Source organism: Martes martes (genome assembly GCF_963455335.1).
Source record: "Martes martes genome assembly, chromosome: 1".
NCBI classification, from domain to species: Eukaryota; Metazoa; Chordata; class Mammalia; order Carnivora; family Mustelidae; genus Martes; species Martes martes.
In genome coordinates, this window is record NC_137888.1 from 95,151,340 (window position 1) to 95,177,132 (window position 25,793).

General features: G+C 42.1%; 1 protein-coding gene across 2 annotated transcripts in view; it reads right to left on the minus strand.

Moving 5' to 3' along the window:
* Positions 1–649: 649 nt before the first annotated feature.
* NCEH1 (neutral cholesterol ester hydrolase 1) overlaps positions 650–25,793 on the minus strand; it is a 57,088-nt gene continuing 31,944 nt past the window's right edge. The window contains exons 1-5 of one of the 2 annotated variants that reach the window (XM_080815426.1): positions 25,137–25,155; positions 19,454–19,682; positions 17,349–17,418; positions 6,496–6,667; positions 650–4,371 (exon numbers count right to left, since the gene is read on the minus strand). In XM_080815426.1, coding sequence (XP_080671552.1) covers positions 3,754–4,371; positions 6,496–6,667; positions 17,349–17,386 — 828 coding nt within the window. In that variant the 5' untranslated portion in view covers positions 17,387–17,418; positions 19,454–19,682; positions 25,137–25,155 and the 3' untranslated portion in view covers positions 650–3,753. Of the gene's footprint in view, positions 4,372–6,495; positions 6,668–17,348; positions 17,419–19,453; positions 19,683–25,136; positions 25,156–25,793 lie in introns of those variants that run through there. The other variant, XM_080815425.1, reaches the window with a different exon arrangement.

Consider the following 25,793-nt stretch of genomic DNA (forward strand, 5'->3'; position numbering starts at 1 on the left):
ACTAAAATACACGGAGTACATCGTCAATGCTCTGAAGGAGAATTGCTGGAACCGTTAGTGCAGCTTCCCAACGAGGTCGAGCTCCACCCTAGAGGTTCTGTTGGAGAGGATGAAAGAAACTACGGCTGAGTGGAAAAACATAATTTACACACAGGTATGTGACCCTTCAGAACCAACAGGAACAATTCACTTTGAACTTCAATGTTATTCCTGCAACACTGATATAAACTCGGCATAATAAACTCAAGTGTGGAATTATTAGATTTGCTTGTAATGTCAGGGTCAATTTGAAAACTTGCCTCTAGTGCTATTGATACTTCCGTGGCTGAACTGCTTTAAATCCAAATTCATTTGCAGCAGGACCCTCCCTTTCCAACCCGTGGATTGAAAGTCCCCAAATAGTCTCAGGGCCTGCCTCACTTTTGCAAAGATTCTAGCCAGTCCGAGGCAGGTTTCCCCAACGTGAGCAGCATACTGCATCCAGACATGAAAAGAATGTCATCAAGGAGGCCACTGACCAACCTCTCCATGACTGAAAGGCAACTCCGGGACTCCGGTGGGCAGAGCTGTGGCTAGGGACCCGAGATACAGAGGGAGAGCAAGAAAATGGGAACCAGAAAAAGAGACGAGAAGAAGTAAAAGAGGCACATTCCCAGATGGAGCCATTTTATTTCTAAACTTGAGTCAAAACAGATACACGCTTTCCTACCTCCACCCTGGATTTTCATCTTATAAAATAGATTTGCTACTAAAATCCTTCATAAAATCTGCCTTCCTCTTGGCAGTGGGAAATGAGCAAAAAGTCAAAGGTTAAAAGGTCATGCATAAAATATCATAGCCACCAAGATAATTATACAATAGTCTCAAATTCTTCACAAATCAACGATAAAACATTAAGACTAATTTACACTCCACGATATTCGCAGCACTTCAAGGTTTTTTCTTCATATATTTATGATCATATTTCACAAACAGCAATATTAAAAAAGACTATCAACTTTTTTTCATAAAATAGGAAAACAAAATAAAGCCATCATACTATAAAATCAATCTGCAGAGCATAAATTTTTAATACAAGAACAAAAACTTAAAAAAAGAGAGAATTCACCCCACACTAAAATATCTTCACCATAAACTCTATAGGCTTCCCCAAGGAGTTCTTAGCACGCAGATTTCTGGTTGGCTTAACCTCTCTTGTACTACTGGTTTTTGTGTATCCTGACTCCCAACTGTTATTATTCCAGGGAGAATTTCAAAAAAGAACTTCAAGCAAGGTCTGAGATAGGATCCAGTAACAAGTCATTAGACAAATCATTCACACACATTAAAGCTTTAATGAAACTCAAGTGTTTCATTTGAAACAGTGGTTGACCCTTTTTCTTTCATCTGTGTTCGTCCAAGAAAACCCATTAAAGATCTAGAATCATTTGGTGTCTGTAATTACCATAGCATTTAGCTCCTAATTCTGGGGGAAAACATGCCATTTTAAGAAACTTTTTGCATGTATATTTTCCTTGATGTCTGGAGGTCGATAACCTCAAAGTAAGGCCCAGACATTGGTCCCTTCAAATGGTATTAAAAAACCCCAATAGTATTAAATGAGGAGAGTAGCTGTCAAAGAGTAAGAAACAAAATCCTGGTTTTTTTAGAAAAACAAAATCTTTGATGATACTTGTGTCTATGTATACGAAAAAATGACCTACAAAAAAACCCCCAGAAAGCAAAACAAAACGAAACAAAACAAAAAACCAAAACGCTAGAGAAGTCAATATGATTTGTCAGACTGACAAAATGCTTGGAATTCACAGTTGGAAGAGACCTTGTAGATTAACTCAAAGTAATTCAAAGTGCTGATTTTAGAGGGAAGGGAAGAAAAGCCCAGAGATGATAAATGACTTATCTCTGTCCATTAGCATGTTAATCTGCATGATTATTTTTTATATACACACAGGCAAACACACACACACACACACTTTGTACATAAAATGCTATTGGCTTATAGAATAAATGAAAAATCAGGGCGCACATTTTCACTGATTTCAATGCAGAAGTGGTTAGTGCCTCCCTTTCAAACGAACGAAAAGCTTTCACTTCCTCTCCATCCTCTCCACTGATGGACAGGCCATATCATAACCAGGCTGTCCCATTCCCTCTGCAGCCCCTGAAAAGAATGGGGGAGGTGTGGGGGGGCGCCGGTGTGTGTGTGGCAGGGCAGTGGTCAGAGTGGCAGGAAGGAGGGCAGAGGTACTCAACCCAGAATCGGAGTCCCTTCCTATGCCAAAGATGTTCCCACTGGCAGTGAAGGCTTTACACGAAGTCGAGCTTGGGGTATCGTAACTTCGAGACCAGGCTGGAAGGAGATAAGAAGAGGTAAAGGCACCAGGTGCCGATGTACGCGTCACCCAGGAGAACATGAGCTAGTGTTTCTCTGACCACAGAGGAGGGCAGAAACGAGCAGTGTGTGTCTTACCGAAGTTACTGAGCTATAAACTTAGACGACTTTACCAGATGTAGTCATAGTTTCTAATTATTTTAATTTGTAATTGCATATAAGCATCAAAATATTTAAGCCTAATGTGTAGTAGTATTAATAGCTACTTTACCTCTTCCCATAAAATTACATGTGGATATAATTCTAAGGTAGTTTCTTTTTTAAAAAATATCATTATTTTTAATATTCATTATAGACATTATTTTGAAAAATCTTAAGTCTAGCTGTATATATTAACATTAAATAACTTAAAAAAATAAACAATACATCATATGTACCAAAATAGGCCCATTTTAAAGCCATTTAAGTGGAAAAAATTGAGTTTTCAAGAATAAACTAGACCCTCTGAAGATATTTTTCATAATTTCAATATTAAATGTATCTTCTTTCCTGACTATGCCAAATACATTACACACTGCTTTTGGTAATTTACGTCAGAAGTATTACTTATGAAAATAAATAGGTTGGTTCGTTTGTCTGTTTTTAGTTGTTCTGTACTGGAAGATTTACCCTAAATCTAAATGAATTTGCTCCCAGAAGATCTCCCCAATGGAGAGATCATACCCAAAAAATGTAACAATGTATAAGATTTCCAGTCCATGTGACTATATTTTCTAATAATAGTGGTAGAAAGTAACTTTCAAGTATTGTTCTAATCTGACTGGACTTAGAGATAGCCATCCCATAACACCAACGCTCTAAAGGAAGAAAGGCATCTGAGAAACTTGTCCTTGCTAGAACACCTTTGCCGAAATTCCCATAGGAAACAAAACCATCTATCCGTAAAGAACAGAGGGCACTTGGTACCCAGCACTGACCTTTACATGCACACAGGTAACACTGCTCTGAATTTAAAGTAGACCCTAGCAAGTTGAAGAAGAGCCCATGTGTTCTTTACTCATTAATGGTCACTATGTCATCCACAGCTGGAAGAATTTCTTCTAGAAAGATTTTCTTAAGACAGAACCCAAAGCTATTTCAGCTCCTCATCCTGTTCTCTGCAGCCGTGAGTATTGGTAGTAGTTTGGCTAAAACAACAAGAACAGAGAGACTGGCCTGCTTTGAGAACCAGCCTCAGACATTTTGTACGTACATTAGTTAAGCACATTTCCAGAAATTAAATTCACATAGGGTATGCAAGGAATAGAGATTACGTCACTCACAAGTCACCGGGGGAAATCAGTCAACTAAAAAGTGCATCAATTTCCGAAGCAGGTGCGGGAGGTTGAGAAGGGCTCAAGCATTCTAGAAATGTGACTCGTTCACAGGTTTTGATCCAGCCACTTGATGTAACTATTCCTAGTCCGGATTCCCACTGAGAAGTTGGTGGGCCAGCTGGTGAAAATCATGCAGCCATGGAAACCATCCTCATAGTGATCAAGGGTCACCTCCACACCTGCGCTCTCCAGACGCTTGGCGTACATGATCCCATCGTCTCTTAGGACGTCGTACTCACACGTCAGAATATAGGTCTTTGGGAGGTGCCGCAGGACTTCCTGCTCGGCGATGAGAGGGGCTGCCCGGACATCCAGCAGCTGAGGGATCTCCCGCACAATCCTGGCGTCGCCAGTGGTCTGCATGACAGGCCTGTAGTCCTTTTTGATGGAGTCCGGCAAGAGGGATGTCCAGTTTAGACGGGCCCTGAGAGCAACAGCCTCTTCCACATCAAGGGAAGTGTGGTTGTTGACTATCATTGCCTGGACAAAGTCATAGTTGCCTTGGAAGTAGTCTACCCAGTACTTCACCACGACATAACGGGGCAGGATCGGTGTGTTCACATTTTGCTGGTAAGAGGGTGTGTTGAAATCTAAAGCTTGTAGGGCTGGGTAAATTAAAGCTTGCACCTTGAGCTTGTCTTTGAGATTGGCATCTTGAGAAAACTGGGAAGGAGAAAGCAAACACATTATTTCTTTTGGCATGGCTCCTTTTATAGAAACCACACCTTATATAGTAGCTTGATGCCTTACTTTGAGCCAAGCAGAGAATAAAAGTATGAAATTTCCACCGGCCATGGGATTAAGTAATGTAGTTTAAAAAATAAAACTCCCTCCACCATCACCACTGCCCCCAATCAAGCTGCTGGATATTTACTGAGAAAGGTATGATGTTTGAATGAACCCTTCAAATATACACCATCTCTTAGGTCTTTAAACCCCCACGCACACTTCACTTGTCTCCGTTCTTCGGCAGTAGCACACTCTGCTGGGTACGACGGATGGATAACCTACGAACCTTATTTAGTTCACTATGCTCTGCAAGGTCCAAAAAAGGCAATGGCTTCCTGGAGAGAAACAAACTAGCTGACCCTTCCGAAGGAGAAGGGTAGGAAAAGATAAAGGAACAGATGATGGGACTCCAAAGTGTTGGAGTAGGACCTTAGGATATCTCCTCCAATGAGCAATTAGTGTTCACGCTGGGTGAGAGAATTTAAATGGCCCTGGCAACGTGCCCTCCATTCTCCTTAATGAGCGTGTGCCCCAGTGTTGAGGCTGAAATGGGAACGTGAATGCATCCCCTACCTCAGCAGATCTCCATTCCCCCCATGCCCCCCGCAAAATGCAAACATACTGCTTCATTTTAGACAGAGTTCTAGTATCTAAAATGATATATATTTTCATTTTTTTGAGTCTGTCAAAAATTTTTTTATTTATTTTTATTTATCATTTATAAATTATTATTATTTGATTTATTTATTCAACAAGTATCTTGAACTGTTTCCACACATTACCCTCCCCTCTCAGCCCTTACTCATATATTTTTTTAAACACCTTTTTTTTCTGGTTTCTTTCTTTCTTTCTTTCTTTCCTTCTTTCTTTTTTTCTTTCTTTCTTTCTTTTTTCTCTGAAAGGCAGCTAACTAGGACACTGTGTTTTATTGCAACTAAACAATCTTCAAGGTCACTTTAGCCATACAATTTTGTTTCACATAGGAGTTTAGAACCCCATCCCCAGGGAAGATGAAACTGTTCTGTCAAAGCAAAAGGAAATGATTGGTTAATAGTACTATTAATATGTGCCAGGAATTGTATATACATCATTTCACTAAATTCTGGCAACAGCCCTGCAATCACATGGCATCATCCTCATTTTCCTGAGGCTTAGAGATGTTAAGGTGCTTGCCCAAAGCCCTGTAGCTCTCAAAGCAGGGGGACTGGATTCCATCCCAGTTCTGTCTCACTGTGAAGCCCATGAGGCTCTCCTCATGGACCCGCACTTTCTTCTTACCACATTTGGCACAGGTATAGCAAACGTGACAATGCCAGAGAACAAAGTTCTTCACATGCAGCAAAGGAGAAGAAACCGAGGTACGCTACAGATAAAAAGGCAGATGCTATCTGGGATACCAAAAGAAATTTGGAGGAGAGAAGACAGAGCTGCTGTTCTAAACTTATTTAATCCATCAGAGGAAGAAAATGTACTTATCTTTGAACTTACACAGCTGCCCCAAATTCTGCGTGCTCTTAGAGCTAGGTAGTTTTTAAAGAATTTAACCAAGTAAGCTGGATGAACTTGTGAGATAACATTTGAAGTGGCTGACCCATTTTCATTTTTTCTTTTATATTTAAAAAAACAAACAAACCAACAAACTTTGGGAAACGCTTTTTAACTTTTCAATTGGACTCCGAGTTCTAAGGAAGCCATCTCAGCAATTGGAATTTAAGCACACAGACCCCCATTTTGCAAGTCTGACCTGGACAAGAAGCCGGGGATACTTGATTTCCATGCATAGCACTGAGCGGCAAGAAAGCCCTATAAAACATCAGCCCTTCTTTCATAATGATTGTAATCAGGGCCTTTCTGAGGACTGAGAGATGACACTTTTGTCACTGACCTCTCTTCCTACTTCAGAAAGATCTGCGTGTTCTCCAAGTGCAGTCATCTGAATAACGTGGCCCACTACTGACCAGCCCACCGGCTCCACCTTGGCCATACATGGTGGAGAATCTGTCTGTCCGCAAGAGGTGAGCCAGTACCCTCCCACCACCAGCACAGCAGGGCTGTTACCTGTTGGCCCACAGCAGCGGCCAAGTTCCCACCAGCACTGTCACCAGAGATGCCAATTCTGTCTGGGTCAACCGAATACTTGTGTAAGACTTCTGGCTGCAGGAAATACTTCGTGGCATGCACAACATCATGAATTTGTGCAGGAAAATAAACCTTTGGAACTAGTCTGTATCTGTGGAGACAAAAGTTGTATTCATTTAAGGACTTCACCAAGTCTTTCTAGGCCATTTGAAGTTTAAGGGGAAACTGGTTTTTTGGACACAGAAATAAACAAGTGAGGCATTAAAATATATCTAAAGGGGCACCTGGCTGGCTCAGCCAGTAGAGCATGTGATTCTTGATCTCAGGGTTGTGAGTTTGAGTCCCACTTTGGGAACAAAGCTACTTTAAAAAATATCTATCTATCTATATAAATAAACCATTCATTTTCTTTTCTTTTTTTAAGATTTTATTTAATTTTTGTCAGAGAGAGAGAAAGCGAGCACAAGTAGGGGTGGGGGGACAGAGGTGGAAGGAGAAGCAGGCTTGCCACTGAGTAAGGAGCCCAATGTGGGACTTGATCCCAGGATTCTGGGATCATGACCCAAGCCAAAGACAGATGCTTAACCGACTGAGCCACCCAGGCATGCCGAACCATTTATTTTCTTGCAAATCAAATACCTAGTTTAAGAATGTAATGATTTTGTATCAGCAGTAGTCCTCTCCCTCTCCTTTTTTTTTTTTTTATTATCAGTCACCAAGCAAAACAAACACCTAGGCCACCACCAATGGAAAAACAAAACTTCAAAGTTGAAGGTGGGTGTTATTAAGATATGGGTAGAACCACAATCGATTCTGAAATTTTATTTCTGGAAGTCAGTGTTCCAATTCACAACACCAATGAGTTAGAAGGTAACCTGGCAACATTAACCATTTCATTAACCTCATGTTTAATCCCTCCATGTGGTATCCTTTATGATTTACTTGAGAAATAGAGTGAAACTGTACTCCAATGAAGAGTACATTAAACCCAGGCAATGAATTCACTCCCTAGGAGGCTGGAACGGAAAAGCTAGTTGCCAACCAACAAAGAGGAAGCCAAGTCTGCAAGACAACCAAGACAGGCCCTCTGAGACACTTCTGAGGCTTCTCCTATCACTCCAGTTTGTAATATCAGGCTGAATCTGTATACTTTGGGATCTGACTCTGTATACTTTGTAGGATTCCTATGCTCTTAACAGTTCCAAAGAACCCAGTTTTGTCAAATGCCCCACCCATAATATCATCTTACAAATCCGTATTTGCTGATAACCTCGACCTGGAGGATCCTCTCAATCTCTTTCTTTCCTTATTAATTCTCCCTCATCCTTTAAGCCTTACCCAAGGGTTTGGACTCCTCCAGGTAGAGTTTCTGGACTAAAACTCTACTCGCTTCCGGGGCTGAGCTGGGTACCACTCCTTGATACTTCTATGTGCTGGGGTATATTACTGTTCTTTCTGCCCCATCATAAAATGATTTCTTTATGGACTTCCTCTAAAGAATGTGTTCTTTGTTTTATTCATCACTGTGTTCCCAGTATCCATCAATGTGCCAGGCACATAACCATCCATCCAGTAAAAACTTTTTGAATATTCACGTACCTTCCTTTTGCAGACAAAAGAAACTGAGGCACCTGCAAGTTACATTATTTGTAAAATAAGTCAAACACAGATAAAAACAAGGTGGGATAGAAACCAATTACTTAATTAATGATATTAAGAACTCAGGTCTTGTAATTACCATTTTATAATTAACATACTTATTCTCAGAAACTAATTTTCCCCCATCTAGAATCCAGCTAGTTAATTAAATATTTTGGCATTCAGTACAGATACAATCAAGTGGACAAATATTTGTGAAATACTCCAAGAACTAGTGAACATTGATTTGGTTACTCAAGAATGATGGCATTTTGAAAATTCTAATATGATAAAAAAAATTCCCTTAGTGGTTGCTTTATAACAGACAAACTGATTTTTCTGACTTTTTTTTATTTTTCCATCTGTGGATCAATTAATCATCCTAAATGATTTTTCTCCCTTTAAATTCCGTTATGTCCTAGGGCAGCTGCTGTATGTACTACTACTATTGGTTAATGAAAGGAGTAGGATTACACCACTTTGTCCACTAGATGGCGCCATCTCACATGATTCCATTTACCCCCAATTCTAGCACAAGATCTCAGTTTTTGAACTTCAGTTTTACCAAGCTGAATTCTTTTTTTTTTTTTTTTTAAGATTTTATCTATTTATTTGAGAGAGAGCGACAGAGATAGTGAGAGAGAAAGCGAAAAAGCAGGCGATCGGAGAGGAAAGAGATGTAGGCTCCCTACAGGGACGCCCCCTACAGGGAGCCTGACCCAGAACCCAAAGATGATGACCTGGGCTGAAGGCAGACGCTTAACCGGCTGAGTCACCCAGGCGCCCCCAGGCTGGATTCTTAATTCTTTCAATGAAATAAAAACAAATGCACTCCATGACTCAAGCTGTGACAATAAAGGCTATTCTGTCTCGGCAAGATTCCATATATCACGATAAACTGTTTTCCGGGTAGCCAGGATGTCAGAACATATTCTACCAGTACACACACATAAATTGAATCTTCAGGTGTTGTTTACCCAAAAGGTCTTAGTGACTTTGAATCAAGGGAAATCGCTACTCTTTTTTTTTGCAAAGATTTTATTTATTTATTTAACAGACAGATCACAAGTAGGCAGAGAGGCAGGCAGAGAGAGAAGGGAGGAAGCAGGCTCCGCGCTGAGCAGAGAGCCCAATGCGGGGTTCGATCCCAGGACCCTGGGATCATGACCTGAGCCGAAGGCAGAGGCTTTAACCCACTGAGCCACCCAGGCACCCCGAAATCACTACTCTTAAAAAAAACCTTGGCTATTGCCTCAATCTGGCTATTACCTCAATCTTACCAGCCTATTAATAATTGGCTCAGATAACAAAGTAAACGAAAGACAAACAGGTCATAATAGAGTATTCCTGGTACTCTTAAACATTTGTCTCCTCTTCCTGGTACTCTTAAACATTTGTCTCCTAGTCCCTCCTATCTTTATTTGAGCTGGAAACTTTCTCTAGTTTTATTCGATAAGGGACACAATTTTCATAGATTGGAAAATAGAGTGAAACTATATACTTCTGAGGTCACCTAGTGTAAGATAAGCCTCCGAAGTAACTTGAAATGGACCTGAGAAGTAGAGCAAAAGTGCTGTAATATTTTTGTAGACACAGAAAACTTGGAGTCAGGAGAAAATTAATGAGTGCCAGAGCCAAAGAAAGCAAGTATATATCTATTTACCTGATCCTTTTGTTTAAAGATACATTCCTGCAAAGTATGAAAAGAGGATTCTGACTTTTTAAAATTTCAAAATGATAGATCTTAAGTTAAAGCACCTGATGAATTTGTGGCAAATAAGGTCTTAATTTGCCCAACTCACTGGGGGGACAGATGACTCTGCAGAGTGGGTCTCTGCCTATCTGTTATGGCACATGCCTCCTTCCAGCAAAATTTGGTTGTGAACTCAGGAATGAAGCTTAATCAATTTAATAAACGCATACTCTCTATAAAAATTATCTAACTCCTGCTAGGTGAGGCACCCGGCCAAGTACTCTGCAGATGTGTTTCGCTCAAATCACAGGGCAAACCTCTGGGTTTAAGAATGAGAACGTGAGGGGCACCTCAGTGGCTCAGCTGTTAAGCCTCTGCCTTCGGCTCTCATCATGATCCCAGCATCCTGGGATGGAGCCCCATATGGAGCTCCCCACTCAGTGGGGAGTCTGCTTCTCCCTCTCCAGCTCCCTTGTGCTTGTGTCCCCTCTCTCTCGCTATTCCTCTCTCTCTGTGTAATAACTAAATAAAATCTCAAAAAAAAAAAAAAAAAGAATGAGAACGTGAGGCCCAAGAAGGATGCGTGACTTGTCTACGACAGCTGGCACATGGCAAAGCTGTGCAGTGAATTGACCACTGACTTCCAAACCCACGTGTGACCCCTGCCTTGGAAAATATTCTCCTTCTTCAAAACTCACAGCCTTGCCAGTGTGCATGGGTACGCGTGTTTTCTCATGACCTCACCAAACCAGGAAATTCTTAGAACTACAGATTTCTGACATCCCGGAGCATGTCTCATGATTTCCATGGTTTTTCAATATTCTCAAACAAACCACCTACTGTCACAGTGCCTGGCACATGGTACATCTTTAATAACATACTTTTCTTCCTTCCACATAAAATTTTATACCTTTTACATATAAAATATGTTACAGAGCACTTTCTGTGGTGAGAAAAGTAATAAGCCATATGGCTTTAAAAACATAAAAAAAGAAATTGTTCCTAACCCACCCACTCTCCGGGCACATCTCCAGGAACTCTACTTCTTGCATTCTAAGCATAGCTCCAAATTTCTCAACTCTGTGTGCACCTCAGGATAATCTTGGGAGCTTTACAAAAACACAGAGAGGTTTGAGCCTCTCTACAGAACATTCCAATTGGGGTGTAGCCTTGCATATCCATATTTGAAGGGAAATTCCCCCAATAATTCTAAGGCACAGCCAAGATTTGGAAATATCACTGAGTCCAGCCAAACTGCCACTGTTCTCTGAACACATTTCCCTGTTCCCATTCCCAGTGCTTTAGTCTCTCCATCCTCAGTGCCCTTCCCCAGGAAGTCTTCATCCAAAGTGCTTGTCGTGTAAGTCTCATCTCAAATGCGGCTTCTTCCGCTTCTTCCCTGAAACCTTTGGAGAGCCCAGGAAAAGTCACTCTCCTTCCTTGGAGCCCTCAAAGTCTCTCTGACAGTAGGTTACATCGAGGACACCTCTATTTCCTCTACTAGTGGACGAAAAAGTCCACATACTAGAGTTTGACGTCAGTCCCTGCAATGGTTTGACCATAGTCATTCAGCAAAGGAGAGCTGAGATTAGCCAAGGCTTAGCCTATTGGGTAAGAAGGGCATTCAAGAGAAAGGAAAGAGGTCAAGGTGCTTTGCCAAAATCCTAGGAGTGATTGAGTCTACAAGTGTGATTCACTGGGATAGGTTTAAACGAAGTAATTCTCGGAGCACCGTTGAAGACTTTGGGAGACTTCTCTAATACACAGTAGGGGTATCCCAGGGCTCAAGGTGTGGATCTAAACAGCCTCCTCCCATTCAGATGCAAATCTTGCCTTTAACGTCAAGGGTAGACCAAGAGTCAGAGCACTCTCCAGTGGGTCTGCAAGCCCAAGGAGGCTCGTTGCCTCCTCCTCCTGGCCTCCTTTCTTTGTGTGACTTCAGGAGCTAAACATAGCTTCCTGGAGCTCAGGTGTGGGTGGGACTGAGCTGCACACCCTCACTGTGCTTCTCAGTCTCAGGTGCTCTCTGAGGCTGCACCACAGACTTGTTGTAAAAGCTCTGACTGTCCCCCTTGTCCTCCCACCCGCCGCTCCCCTGAAATTCTTGAAGACCCAAACCACAGGAGAGAAGCCAATGGATTTTTCATATTACTAGAAAACAGAGCTGGGAAGACATTAGCTGAATATGTGTGAAAAGGAGAGATTCATTAGTCGATGACAGGGAAGAAAATAAAGCAAGCTACTTCTCAAAAGAAGCACAACATTAGCTTTCTCTAGTTTTAAATTATTTGTGATGTGGGCCTTTAGATTTGCTGAAGTTGGCTCTAAGTTTTCAGCAAATCTTTCCTTACTGGGGGAGGATGCTTAGGAATTTGGTCTGCCCACCTTCCAGGGCTGCCCAGGTAGGAGGGATGCACGAAGATTTCTCAGCTTAGGACTCAGAAGAAGAGCAGGAAAAGGCACGGAGAGAAAGTCACAGCTGGGTCACCATTCACTCTGTGTTTTTCTGAGGACCTTATTCCTACAACTGTTTGCTGAAATGCGTGTTGTGTTGGGCCTGCTAAAAGCTCTGTGACTTTGTCAGCTTGCACTCAACTAATTTTGTGAATTAAAAACAACAGAAGCAGGGCATCTGGGTGGCTCAGTCCTTGAGCTTCTGCCTTCTGCTCAGGTATGATCCCAGGGTCCTGGGATGGAGCCCCACACTGGGCTCCCTGCTCAGCAGGAAGCCTGCTTCCCCCTCTCCCACGCTCCCTGCTTGTGTTTCCTTTCTGGCTGTGTCTCTCTCTGTCAAATAAATAAAATCTTTACAAAAATAAAAACAATAAAAACAAAAGAAGCCTAAAAATCCCATTGCTTGTAGCTATGTTAGCAGCAAATGCAGGAAAGTTCTTCAGCTTCTCTTCCATCTACTTTAGCAACATTCTTTATGGCTCTGTAAAGTTTTAAGATCTCTGTGCACAAGACCATCTGACATTTGGTAGAATGGGACTAGATCTCCATCTACATAAAATAGAGAGTTTGAGTGTAGTAAAGATTTAATTAAAAGCAAAACACATTTTCCATACCCTAAAAAGCAACGTAAATGTCTTGTAGAATTTAATTATAGAATTAAGTAGATCTATTAAATAGAATTTAATAAAATCCAACATGCCTACTTTGCTATTATCTTGCATTTTATCTTAAAAAAAAAAAAAAAAAGAAATCTTCTTTTCCTCTTATGTCTTATGGTTCCGGGACTGTGTTTTATCATATAAGCTACATGTAACAGGGTGCAATGTTACAGCTAAACTGCATTAAAATTTATGAAAATAGGTTTGTGGATACAAAATAGAGCCTTCTTAGATTATATAAATGAGGACACATCCATGTATCTTAGGTAGCATAAGATGAACTTTTATATTTACTTAACAAATACTTGTTGGGCAATTGATACATAAAAACAGCATGGTGTCATAAAAGCAACTGAGCAGAGCATGGCCTAGTTTGAGAACTTGAGACCTTTGTCAACCTTAGTTGCTGGGTCTGTCCCCAGAACTGTGCGTGAGCCAGCAACAAGGATGGAGGCATGCCAGCTCCTGCTACTGGCTGCATGGGAGTGATTCCATGACTGGGGCTGACCCCAGCCCTTGCCTACCAGCTTCCTCAGGCTGTAACCCTCCCCAGGGCCATATCCCATAGGAAGCTAAGCCAAGCCACCACCACCCAACTGCCGTGGGCCTCATGGATAAGGAGCAATTGTCTCCATACAGCTCCCTGCTAGAAGTAGGATTCCAGGAGAACCAAGGGTCTATCATCCTCCTAAGAGCCTCAAGATTATCTCCGTCTCTTTCCTATTTTCCTTAGTTATCACCAGAAACTTCTTCAACTATCTTCTCTCGTGTTTTGTTCCCTTAGTGCTCTCTGCTTTCTCCCCTTCCTCCAAGCCCTCTCATTACACTCACTGGACTCCCATGATGAACCCATTTTGTCTAACTCGATTCTGCTCATTCTTAGGAGCTCGATGCAAACGCCACTTTCTTTAAGACACGAGTTTTCTGACCCTTCAAACTAGGTAAGCTTTTACCTATTTGATGCCTCTGTACTACTTAGCCTTCTACTTCACCTCACTTATCACAATTTAGCATTACTTGTTCATTGTTTATTTTCTCATGTAGACTGTAAACTCCACGAGGGCAGGAATTAGGTCTGTCTCACACTGTGATGTCAGCAGAGTGTAACATAGTAACTGGTACATAACAGAAATTCAATAAATATTTCTGGAATAAATGAAAGGGGAAAGAGACGAGCAGTGAGAGGAAATAATGTTCTCAAGTTAGAGCTCTGAGTATACTTTCCAAGAGAAACATGATTCCATGATGTTGGCTCTGCCTCAACTACAGCACGGGTTATGTGGCTCTTCGTGGGCTAGCTAGCCTGGATTCTTTTTTTTTTTATTATTTTTTCAGTGTTCCCAGATTCACTGTTTATGCACCATACCCAGTGCTCCATGCAATCTGTGCCCTCCTTAACACCCACCCCCAGGCTTACCAACCCCCCCACCCCTGTTCCCTCCAAAACCCTCAGTTTGTTTCTCAGTGTTCACAGTCTTTCATGGTTCCTCTCCCCCATCCACTTGCTTGGATTCTAACCACCTTAGCTCTTGATTTCTGCAAAGACGAGTGCTGTGAGCTCTACACACGTGTTGATAAATAAATTTGTCAGTTGGACCATCCAGTTCTATGGGCAAGAGCACTAATCCTTCCAAACTGTCTAGTGCTTTAGCATATCTGAAGCCCTTTTAGCTCAGCTGTCCAGACTGACTCTCATGACAGTTCTTGGCAGTCCTTAACCTGACTCAAAGTATGTTTACTTAGCATACTTGTTCTAAGTCTTGTATTGGGTGATGGGAATTGGAGGACAGAGACAGGATTCCTCTTCCCAGTAGCTCACATTCTAGACACACAGGACAGACTCCTCAGCCCAGTTAGCACATGACATTAAATGATGTGGCTGAGGTCAGGCGGTCTTGAGAAATGGTACTTGCCTACCACTGTGATATGTCCCGGTGATAAACTTAGGGGTACCACACCACAGAGATGGGGCAGAATGGAAAGTTGAGATGAAAGCAGTCCCTTCCATATTTAAAAGAAATATTCTTAAAATCATCCTATCCATCCTTATATGCTGTGTGAGAAGCCTAGACTTAACACCTATTTTACTTGAGACAGATGCTCAAGGTGGAGACAGGCATATAGGAAGAATTTAGACACGCTGTCCACTGCTTACATTGAAGCCCAGGACGGTAAGGCCCGTACGGAGACTCCCCAAGGTGCCAAGTAAAGCCGGCACAGTGTCCTTCCTGCCCTCAGGCCTGTGAGGAGCTGGAACCACGCAGGAAACCACCGGAAGGTCTCGGAGGCTGGTTCCGAAGCTCTGAGCTGTGGGACCTTGCACCACAATGGGGCCCAGCTACTTCAGCCCACCCTGCTTTCCTGGCCGGCTGCCCAGGCTGGATGCCGGCCTTCCGTTGAAGGTTCCTGCATTACAAAACTGCGCCACGGACCCTTTGGTGATCTGGGAGGCCGGCGGAGAGGCCAGGGCCGGCCAGGAGCTGTCCAGAGCTGTCTGGGAGGCAAATCTGCTCAGGAGGCAGCCACAGCACTGCTCTGTGTGACTCTAAGTCTTACGTTCAAGGGTCACCGCTGCCCAGATGACTTGGGAGACCAGCCCTTCCGAGAGACACAGAAGAAAGGATTCCCTTACATCTCCAATCTGAAGCAGGGACACAGACGGAATGAGCCATGAGCAGAAGAACAGCGGGCAGAGAGGACGCAGTGGGAAGAGGAGAGCGGTTAAGCTCGAGCGTGGATGCTCAGCGTCCTTCAGTACTGGCTGGACACTGGGTCAAAAAAGTATAGGGTCCTCAGGATGTGGGCTTAATGCCTCACTCTAGTTATATAACTGGCTAGCTTTGTGACCTCATTTACTCCTCTAGGAGAAAAATATCAAAATATTTATCTTGAAAGGTTGATATGAGAATTAAGAAAGACTCCTATTCATTCGTTCCATAAATATTGGTTGAACGCTCACTATCTACCAGGGATGTTCCCAGGTGCCAGTGATTAACAATGAACAAAATAGGCCAAAAGCCCGAAAATTCCTGTCTCTGTGGAACTCACTTTGTCTATTTCAACCCAGTACAATAAATACCTAATAAGTCGAATATATGATCTATCAGAGGTTGAGGACAGTTTTGAAGAAAAATGAAACAGGAAGATGATATTTGAATTAGGATCTGAAGGAGGAGAGACAATGTATTGTACCAGCACCCACACAATGCCTGCCGCGGAAGAGGCAGCAGGATTTTGTATTTTTGACATCACCACCATTGCTGTAATTCTTACTCATATCCTTCTTAATACCATTAGTAACGATGACGGCAATAACCGCACTGACTGAGATTTGTTGAACACACTCTATTTACAAGGTCTGAGTTACAGAACAGAACTCCAGGGGAATGACTTTTCCAACTCTGGATTGGTTTTTGAATTTTACTTATTTTTTAAATTTTTCTATTTTTTAAAGAATTTATTTATTTGACAGAGAGAGGGAGAGAGACAGTGAGAGAGGAAATACAAGCAGGGGGAGTGGGAGAGGGAGAAGTAGGCTTCCACTGAGCAGGGAGCCCAATGAGGGGCTCATCACAGGACCCTGGGATCACAACCCCAGATGAAGGCAGACACTTAATGACTGAGCCCCTCCCCCCCCCAGGTGCCCGGTTTTGAAATTTTAAAAGGCAGTAAACAAAATTATTTGCTGTAGATAACTGCATATTTTTCTGTTTCAGTTCATTCCTTTTCCAGAAATTTTTAAAATTAAGATAAAAAGATAATTCAAGGTGTTAGAAAGCTAGTTCAAGAAATTGCAAGTTGGGGATGCCTGGGTGGCTCAGTGGGTTAAAGCCTCTGCCTTAGGCTCAGGTCATGATCTCAGGGTCCTGGCATCGAGCCCTGCATCGGGCTCTCTGCTCAGCGGGGAGCCTGCTTCCTCCTCTCTCTCTCTCTGCCTGCGTCTCTGCCTACTTGTGATCTCTGTCTGTCAAATAAATAAATAAAATCTTTAAGAAAAATAATAAAAATTTAAAAATTAAAAAAGAAATCGCAAGTTGTATCAGAATCATTATATGAGAGAGTGAGAGAGCATGAGCAGGGGGAGGGGCAGAGGGAGATGCAGCCTCTCCACTGAGCAAGGAGTCAGACTCAGGACTCCATCTCAGGACCCTGAAATCATGACAGGAGCCAAAGGCAGACGCTTAACTGACTGAACCACTCAGGCATCCCGTATTTCTTTTTGAGAGAGAGTAAGCACGGGGAGGCGGGTGGTGGTGGGGTGGGGGGTGGGGAGTCGGTAGATGGGTGTGGGGGAAGAGGGAGAGAGATCTTAAGCAGGTTCCACACCCAGCACACTTAACTCACTGAGCCACCCAGGTGCCCCTCTATGATTAGGATTATTAACTTACTCAATGGAGACAATGACAGCATTCAATTCTTCAGCCATTGCTGTACAGAGCTCATCATAATACCGGATTTCTAAAAGAGACAAAGGAACAATCAGTATTAAACAACTTATTTAATAATGTCCATTTTTAAATTCTGCTCATTGTGGATTGCTTTTAGACTTGGACTTAAGTTATTCATAATAAAAATAATAAAAAGCAAATGTGAACATATGTCTCATTTATAGGGCTACATATACAGAAGCAAATATGAAATCTGGTTTCTGATAAAATGTAATTGGTATAAAATAACAGGAAATCTACATTCGATTACCTTTGAATGTGTTTTTAAGTAACTAGACATTTATTTCATAAGAGACTATGTGAAATACACCAAATTAATTCCAATTTTATAGCTCTTTCAGTGTACACCTTTCCAAAAATCACAGCAAATAAACAGTTTCCTCCTTGGAACCACAAAATTTTTGTTTTAATACCTTCATTTGCTGCAATTCAATTGCATTCTTCCAATTTGAAGAACAGCATATTCTGTTTAAGCCAACACATAAAAACTAGAATTTTGGGAAGTCTTAGCATTTCTTAGAAAGAGGGTCCAAAGACATGTAGTGACAAATGCAATTGTAATAACTACATAACCGCGTGCATAGCATCTCCAGCCCGAGCTCTTCCTCTGGCAGGAGTGATCAGTCAAAATCATGTAGACGAGGCCAGGTGGATTTGTAATCCATGCGATTCCTGGTACTTACACTTCTCGGCCTCTAGTGGAATGTCTCACTTGGCAAGTGTCCAATACTATAGATGCAATCATTTCTGTTATTCACTTCTGTATCCTCATCCCCTAGCACACACTAGGATAACCACAGATATAGGTTCGCACATAACTGTTCGAATATTGGAGGTCCCGAACCCCAGGAAACCCCTCAGTCCTGGACAAACCTACATACTCCACAAACATCTGTTGAGAACATGAACCAAACCATGAATAAAAGAATAAATAATGAATATGAAATGGGATTACTAGAAAAATTATCCTTTTTTGGCCTTTGCCACATTAAAAAAAATGCTATTTGAAAACACAGAAAAAGGGATGCATGGGTGGCTCAGTCAGTTGAGCTTCAGACTTGATTTCAGCTCAGGTCTTGATCTCAGGGTGGTGAGTTCAAGCCCTGCATCAGGCTCCACGTTGGGTGTGGAGTCTATATTAAAACAAACAAACAAATAAACAAAACCCACAAACAAGTTGTCATTACCTTTAAGCCTAGGGGATGCCAGGGTACCTGGCTGGCTCAGTTGGAAGAGCGTGTGACTCTTGATCTCGGTTCATGAGTTCGAGCCCCCGTGTAGTATACTCAAATGAATAAAACCAAAAACAAAAACCAGAAATCATAGGGGATGCCAGTAGCTTTGGGCTGAAGATGAGAAAGTAGCTCCGTGATAATTACAGGCCCTTACCACCTCCTTGGTATGCTTTCTGCTAGGTTGTTCCACTTGGCTGCCTGCCATTTTCAATGTGTTCTGCTCAGGAAAGGATCAAACACCAAAGAGAACATTCTTGGATTTTGCAACATTGTTTCCTTTTAATGCTGGTATACCTTTTATATTTTCATCTTTGGTTTCATAAGCAGGTAAAATGTGGATGAGTTAACATGGATATTCTGAAATACTGGTCCTACTTCATAGAAAATTGTCTTCAAAACACAAGTCGGCAAAAGAGCTGCAGATCATTTCCTCATATTCTGTCCCAGTGAAACTTTGACTTGTTTTGGTGCCGAAAGCTACTGTCAGCAATTCACTTAAGTTAGCCTACGATTCAGGTCACAGGATCTATTTTCAAAAGAGTCTGCCCAAATTAACAAGTAATAAACAAATGGACAAAAGTTTTACGTAGGGTAATCATACAGTTAATCATCCAAGACAGAACATTTTCAAGTGTGAAAAGGAGACCCTGTGAATAATTCTGCTGGGATAATAGCAGTAACTGAGACTCTTCAAGGGAACCAAATCAAACGGTCCTCCTCTCCTTACCCAACAAGGAAGTCAAGCTCAATCGCACATCTCTCCCAGGGCCAACCACAATCCCCAGAGCCCCGGAGGTGACTAGGACATACTTGCACTGGCCAAAGCCCAGCCTCCTCCGTGGATGTAGATAATGCTGCGTTTCAAAGGCTCTTCTGGCTTCGGGGAGCCCTCAAACACTCTGACTTCCACCCCGTCAAAGTCAGTGTCGGTCACCTTCACCCGAGCCGATGACCACGCGCTTTTCTTGCCAAAAGAAATGATGATAAAATTCAGTGCAAGCAGGTGATGGCTCAGGCCCAGGGAGTGTATCAGGTTGCTCTGCAGGGCGAGGGAAGGAACACAGAGGGAGAACACGAGTCAGCTTTGTCATACCCTCACCAACTCCTGGTGTCTAAATTATTACAAGCATCTGCCAATACTCTTTAGGACTCACTGGCCACTTTCAATCCAATAAAAAATTGGATTTGTTTGCAAAGCGTTTGCAAAGTATTGTCTTACAGGAGATTGTATTTTTTGGATCAGCTCCGAGAGGGACATTGGACAGGTCCCATCAATCCCATTTTATCAAGAAGACTTAGAAATTGAACAAACGTGAGCATTGAGCTGGCTAAGTGGTCATTCTGGGACTTGTGAATTTTAGTCCTTTATTTCCCCTTCTCAATCAGCACATCACAGTTCTAATAACACACTAAGAATAGAGGAAGAATACTTTATTTAGATGCAAATAAAAATATGGAAGTTTCATATTTACTCTAAGTATTTTTAAAAGTGTTTTATAGCCTATCTACTTAACTACAGCATATCTGTTGTTTTGAGAGTGAGGAAAGAAATGAGTGTATGAGAGGCCAGGAGCACAGGGAACTCTGGCCCCAGTGTTGAGAAGCAGAACACCTCAGATATTACCAGGAGCTTTACAGAAATGTGCAAGGAATAAACACTCTGCCATCACTTCCTCTTTGAACCCAAGGGCACTGAGCTCTGCATTAAGTGACTGCAGGAAGTTAGCTGGTTGGAGAAGGAACAAAGAGAGAAGAGACCCAAGTCATCTACCCAGCAAAGACCCTATAGAGTGCACTCCCCTCTTTCCACATCTTATATAAGGTCCTCCTGTTGCATATACTCATAAAACTGACCTCCCTGTAAGGCTTAATGGCCATGTTTCAAATCCAGAGAACTGGAACCCATCAGGCAGCCAGGAACTAGTCCAACAGAGAGGCTCACAAGTGTTAAAGAATGACTGGAAACTTTCCTGGCACAGGGGCATGAATTTAGATACTGTATCTCCTAGTGGCTCTTCAACCTAGGGTAGAGAGTAACAGTGCCCTTCTGGAAAATATGAAACAGAACACTGATGATTAGTGAAATAGGGAATGCCATCATAAGGTCAAGGAAACAATGTTACTAGTAGCAGAAATCAGGACTATAAAAAGTCTTTGATACAGCATAATACAGCTTCCCAGTAACCGCCTGGGGCACACTGGTGTGCCGTAATTCTGATCCCCTCACCCCTGGGGAGCCAAGCTCGTGAAAGCACCTTACCCCAGTGTCCCATATAAGATATTATTATTGTATATGTATGCCCAGCCATGAAAAGACTAGGAAAACAGTGCATTTATATTGGCCATGTTCATGAAAAACAGAAACAACAGGAAATTAATCTAACCATGAAAAGCTACTCCAGAAATTTCATTAATATTTGTTTTTGGCAATATAAGCAGCAAATAAACATTAATAAAATAATTCAATTTCTATATCCATCAATTGCCCAAATTTGCTGAAAAAGTTAAAACTGATAGTGTGCTTGCTATGAATAAATGTGTGTGCTATGAAATAAATTCACACACACGCAGGATTCGAACCATTAAATTAAGGTTTTTGGCGAATCGGGAAAAGGCAATCATTATTTGAGTTTCATGGTAAAATGTCAGCTTTCTTGGGGAATATTGATTTCTACCAGGACATAGCTAAGAATCACTGCATTCACTAAGATTTCTAGCATTTACACATAAATCCTTGTCAATATCATTATCAATTAATCGAGAACACACAGGATCCATTCCATTTCTCACAGAACAAGAAGCTTGATAGGCACGAAATAATGAATGCGAACAAAGCAATCCCAGGCTTGGCTGTGTTACTTTCTGGACTATTTTTTTAAGTTAAGTGAAGACTTCTGAATACTTAAGACAAAGTACATATGAGTTTCTTCAACTACAGGAAAGCTGTAAAACAGGTGAATTGACTTTACAAGACAGATTAGAGAAGATCGTTCATTTTACACAGAGTCCACCTCAGGTTTCCTTTATGCACTGCGCGCTCTGAGTGCATGCAGCCTTGACTCAGTTTGTCCATGCTTTTCCCAAAATACCTCTGCCGTGTCAGCTTACCATCATTTGCACTAACGGAAGTTCTGAACAACTACCGGCATTGCTCACAATGCTGCGCGGGGAGCAGAAGGGTTGACTCAAGAAAGGACGGTTTAAATGCCAAAGACAGGTAAGCAGATAGGAGTAAGATAGGGTCAAACAGATGCTAAAATAAAGTTGGGCTCGTGTTTGGAATTGCACTGATAAATCGGAGAATGAAAAATAGTTATCTTCCAGAAAATGCCAAGATTATTTCAAAATTTGAAAACAGAGACACTCCAACAGTAATCTGTCACCAACCACTCTTACTATCACTATTGTTAATAACACTTCTCACTGTCTGAGCACCTACAGGACTAGAGTAGGGTAGAACTATTCAGTATGGGATGACACTCGCATGTGCATATGATATCATGTGGCATGATAAAATTGTAAATATTATCTAACTTTTTTCTCCAATATCTAGCTCTTCTCTCCAATATTAGCTCTTCTCACTGCTCCCCTCCCATCCGAATCTTTCTGTAGTTGTTACTTCAGGGAAAGGGTATGAGAACAAATAGCAAAGAAGTAGGAGTGACTTTATACTTTTAATTTTCAAAGCCTATATCCTTTGGAGAATTAACAAATAGGCATTGATTTAGAAGATCACATGATGAGTAAGAAGTCTCCTAGAATTGAAGATCATTCTCCAGACTAAGAAGTGGGAGAGGGGAGGACAAAGGGTGGAGATGAAATGAGGAATGTGTGGATTGATATCGGAAGAGACCCCTGAGACACAGTAACCCCCAGATAATCTGAGGAATCTGAGAGCAGTGGATATATGCCCCATGCCCAGACAGAACCTCGGAAGGAGGCCAGACCCTAGGGAAGAGTGGCTGCAGGATATATTTAAGACGATGGTGCCTGAAATGGCCTCAGAGCGTTCCTTGGGCTTCCACTAGTGCAGGAGCAGCTGAACGATTCCATACTCCAATAAAGGGATAAAAGTGGCAAGGAAGGGCTGCATGAGTGTCTTGGAGATGGACTTGAGACCACCTTTCCATTAGCCGTGGTCCACTATATGCTCTCAAGGGTCCAATGAGGATAGAGGAGAGCACTAATGAACCTGAGGGTTCTTATAAATTAGAACAAAGGATACTCCAGGGCGATGCACAGGACTCAAACACCAAAGACAGCATGGAACAATGATGTGAGCCAAGGATGAGTACCCAGATGGCCTCCCCCATTCATTATGCCTCAACATTTTATAAGACCCTCTGAAACCTAAAAGTAAACAGCACTTAGAGGGAATACCTAAATTTATAGGCATGAAGTTCTACCTTAAAAAGGTAGGCTCAAAATACAGATGACATTTTATTTCTTGCATCCATGAGTTTGTGAAGTGGGATTCAGATCCACTCCCCAAAACATTCTTGAGTTGACAAAGTTTCCCGAAATCTCCTTAGAAGTAGCTGGAAAACTCCAGTAGCACAGAGAAGCAGGCCAAGTTTTCCGAGCCTCATAGGTTGAGAATTGACCAGTTGAAGTACTCTAGGGCAGTGATATAGGTCTTAAAACTTGCCCCCATAACCATTCCAGGATCTAGGGGAGAAATTCTACCTGAGGACATGGAAGGGATGGGGGTACTCACTACACCACAGTAGAACCAGACACAACAAAAAAGGAGAGCCACTGGCTCCCTACCCAGGCATGATGGCCGAAGATGGAAGGACAAACAACAATCAAGGGAAACAGTAGAAGCCGTACTCTTTGTTTAATCAATATACACGTTAGTTGTTATGTTTGTGAATGGGGTTGTTTTCTGTTAACTCACTCAACATGTAAATTAGGAAGTCAGGGAGGCTGAGTGGGGAGAAAGAGATACTCTTCGGAGCAGACAAGACGCAAGAGCTGTAAATGAAGAGCTTCTGTCTGTGAACTAAGTAACACAAGCAGTCAGGGAGATGGACAAAAGGCTGCAGAAGCTTAGAGAAGGAAGGAATTACTTCTTCTTTTTTTTTTTTTTAAATTTCTTTTCAGCATAACAGAATTCATTGTTTATGCACCATACCCGGCTCTCCATGCAATACATGCCCTCCATAATACCCACCACCCGGCTCCCCCAACCTCCCACCCCCCCCCTGCCCCTTCAAAACCCTCAGATTGTTTTTCAGAGTCCATACTCTCTCATGGTTCATCTCCCCTTCCAGTTTCCCTCAACTCCCTTCTCCTCTCCATCTCCCCATGTCCTCCATGTTATTTGTTATGCTCCACAAATAAGTGAAACCATATCATAATTGACTCTCTCTGCTTGACCTATTTCACTCAGCATAATCTCTTCCAGTCCCGTCCATGTTGATACAAAAGTTGGGTATTCATCATTTCTGATGGAGGCATAATACTCCATAGTGTATATGGACCACATCTTCCTTATCCATTCATCCGTTGAAAGGCATCTTGGTTCTTTCCACAGTTTGGTGACCATGGCCATTGCTGCTATAAACATTGGGGTACAGATGACCCTTCTTTTCACTACATCAGTAACTTTGGGGTAAATACCCAGTAGTGCAATTGCAGGGTCATAGGGAAGCTCTATTTTTAATTTCTTAAGGAATCTCCACACTGTTCTCCAAAGTGGCTGCACCAACATGCATTCCCACCAACAGTCTTGAGAGGGTTCCCCTTTCTCCACATCCTCTCCAATACACGTTGTTTCCTGTCTTGCTAATTTTGGCCATTCTAACTGGTGTAAGGTGGTATCTCAACGTGGTTTTAATTTGAATCTCCCTGATGGCTAGTGATGATGAACATTTTTTCATGTGTCTGATAGCCATTTGTATGTCTTCATTGGAGAAGTGTCTGTTCATGTCTTCTGCCCATTTTTTGACATGATTATCTGTTTTGTGTGTGTTGAGTTTGAGAAGTTCTTTATAGATCCTGGATATCAGCCTTTTGTCTGTAGTGTCATTTGCAAATATCTTCTCCCATTCCGTGGGTTGCCTCTTTGTTTTGTTGACTGTTTCCTTTGCTGTGCAGAAGCTTTTGATCTTGATGAAGTCCCAAAAGTTCATTTTCACTTTTGTTTCCTTTGCCTTTGGAGACATATCTTGAAAGAAGTTGCTGTGGCTGATTACTTCTGCTTGTTCTTCCTGGGATGAAATCCAGTACGGCTTCTAGCCTAAATTGTGGCTTAATGGAAGATGAAGGACAAGAAGCAAAGAAAAGGGCTGGAAACCAAGATGTAAAAGTGTTGGGCAAGTGGTGTAATTCAGACACCCACGGGGAGATCACGCACATAAGGGAAGTGAAGGCAGAGGGGAGGGTGGAAATAAAAGGCTCGACCTAAGAGTCACATATAGTGCCAAAGTCAACAGCATAGACTCCAGCCCTAGGGTGCCTGAGTGAAAAGCCCGGCTCCCTGACTTACCAGGGGTGGGATCTTGGGCAAATTAGTAAACCTCTGCGTGTCTTGATTTCTCATCTATAAAACAGAAATAATAATACTAACTACTTCAAAAGATTGTTGTGAAGCTTAAAGAAGGTAAAAATGCCTAGAATAGCACCTGGCACATACTAAACCTCATATGAGTTGGTGGTGGTGGTTATTATTATTAAAATACCCCTGATCCAGGAGATCATTGCAGGAAGAAATGTGAGCCCAGGGACAGATAGTCCAGTATTTCTAGGGAAGCGGAGACTATCATTTTTCCCATGTACATTTGTTTTTAGGACCATGCTGATTACCAAGTTCTGAAATTATTATGGGTTAAACAGATGGAAAAGAATTACCTGTAAAAAGTTCATTTGAGGGCACCTGCGTGGCTCAGTTAGTTAAGTATCTGCCTTCAGCTCAGGTCATGATCTGGGGGTCCTGGGACCGAGCCTCATGTCATTGGGCTCCCTACTCAGCATGGATTCTGCTTCTCACTCTCCCTCTGCCCCTCCCTCTGCTCATGCTCGCTCTCTCTCTCTCTCTCTCTCTGTCTCAAATAAATAAATAAAAACTCTAAAATAAAAAAGAAGTTCATGTGTATGCTCATGTCAAAGGGGGAGGGAGAGGCCGGGGAAAAGCCATAGTACACTG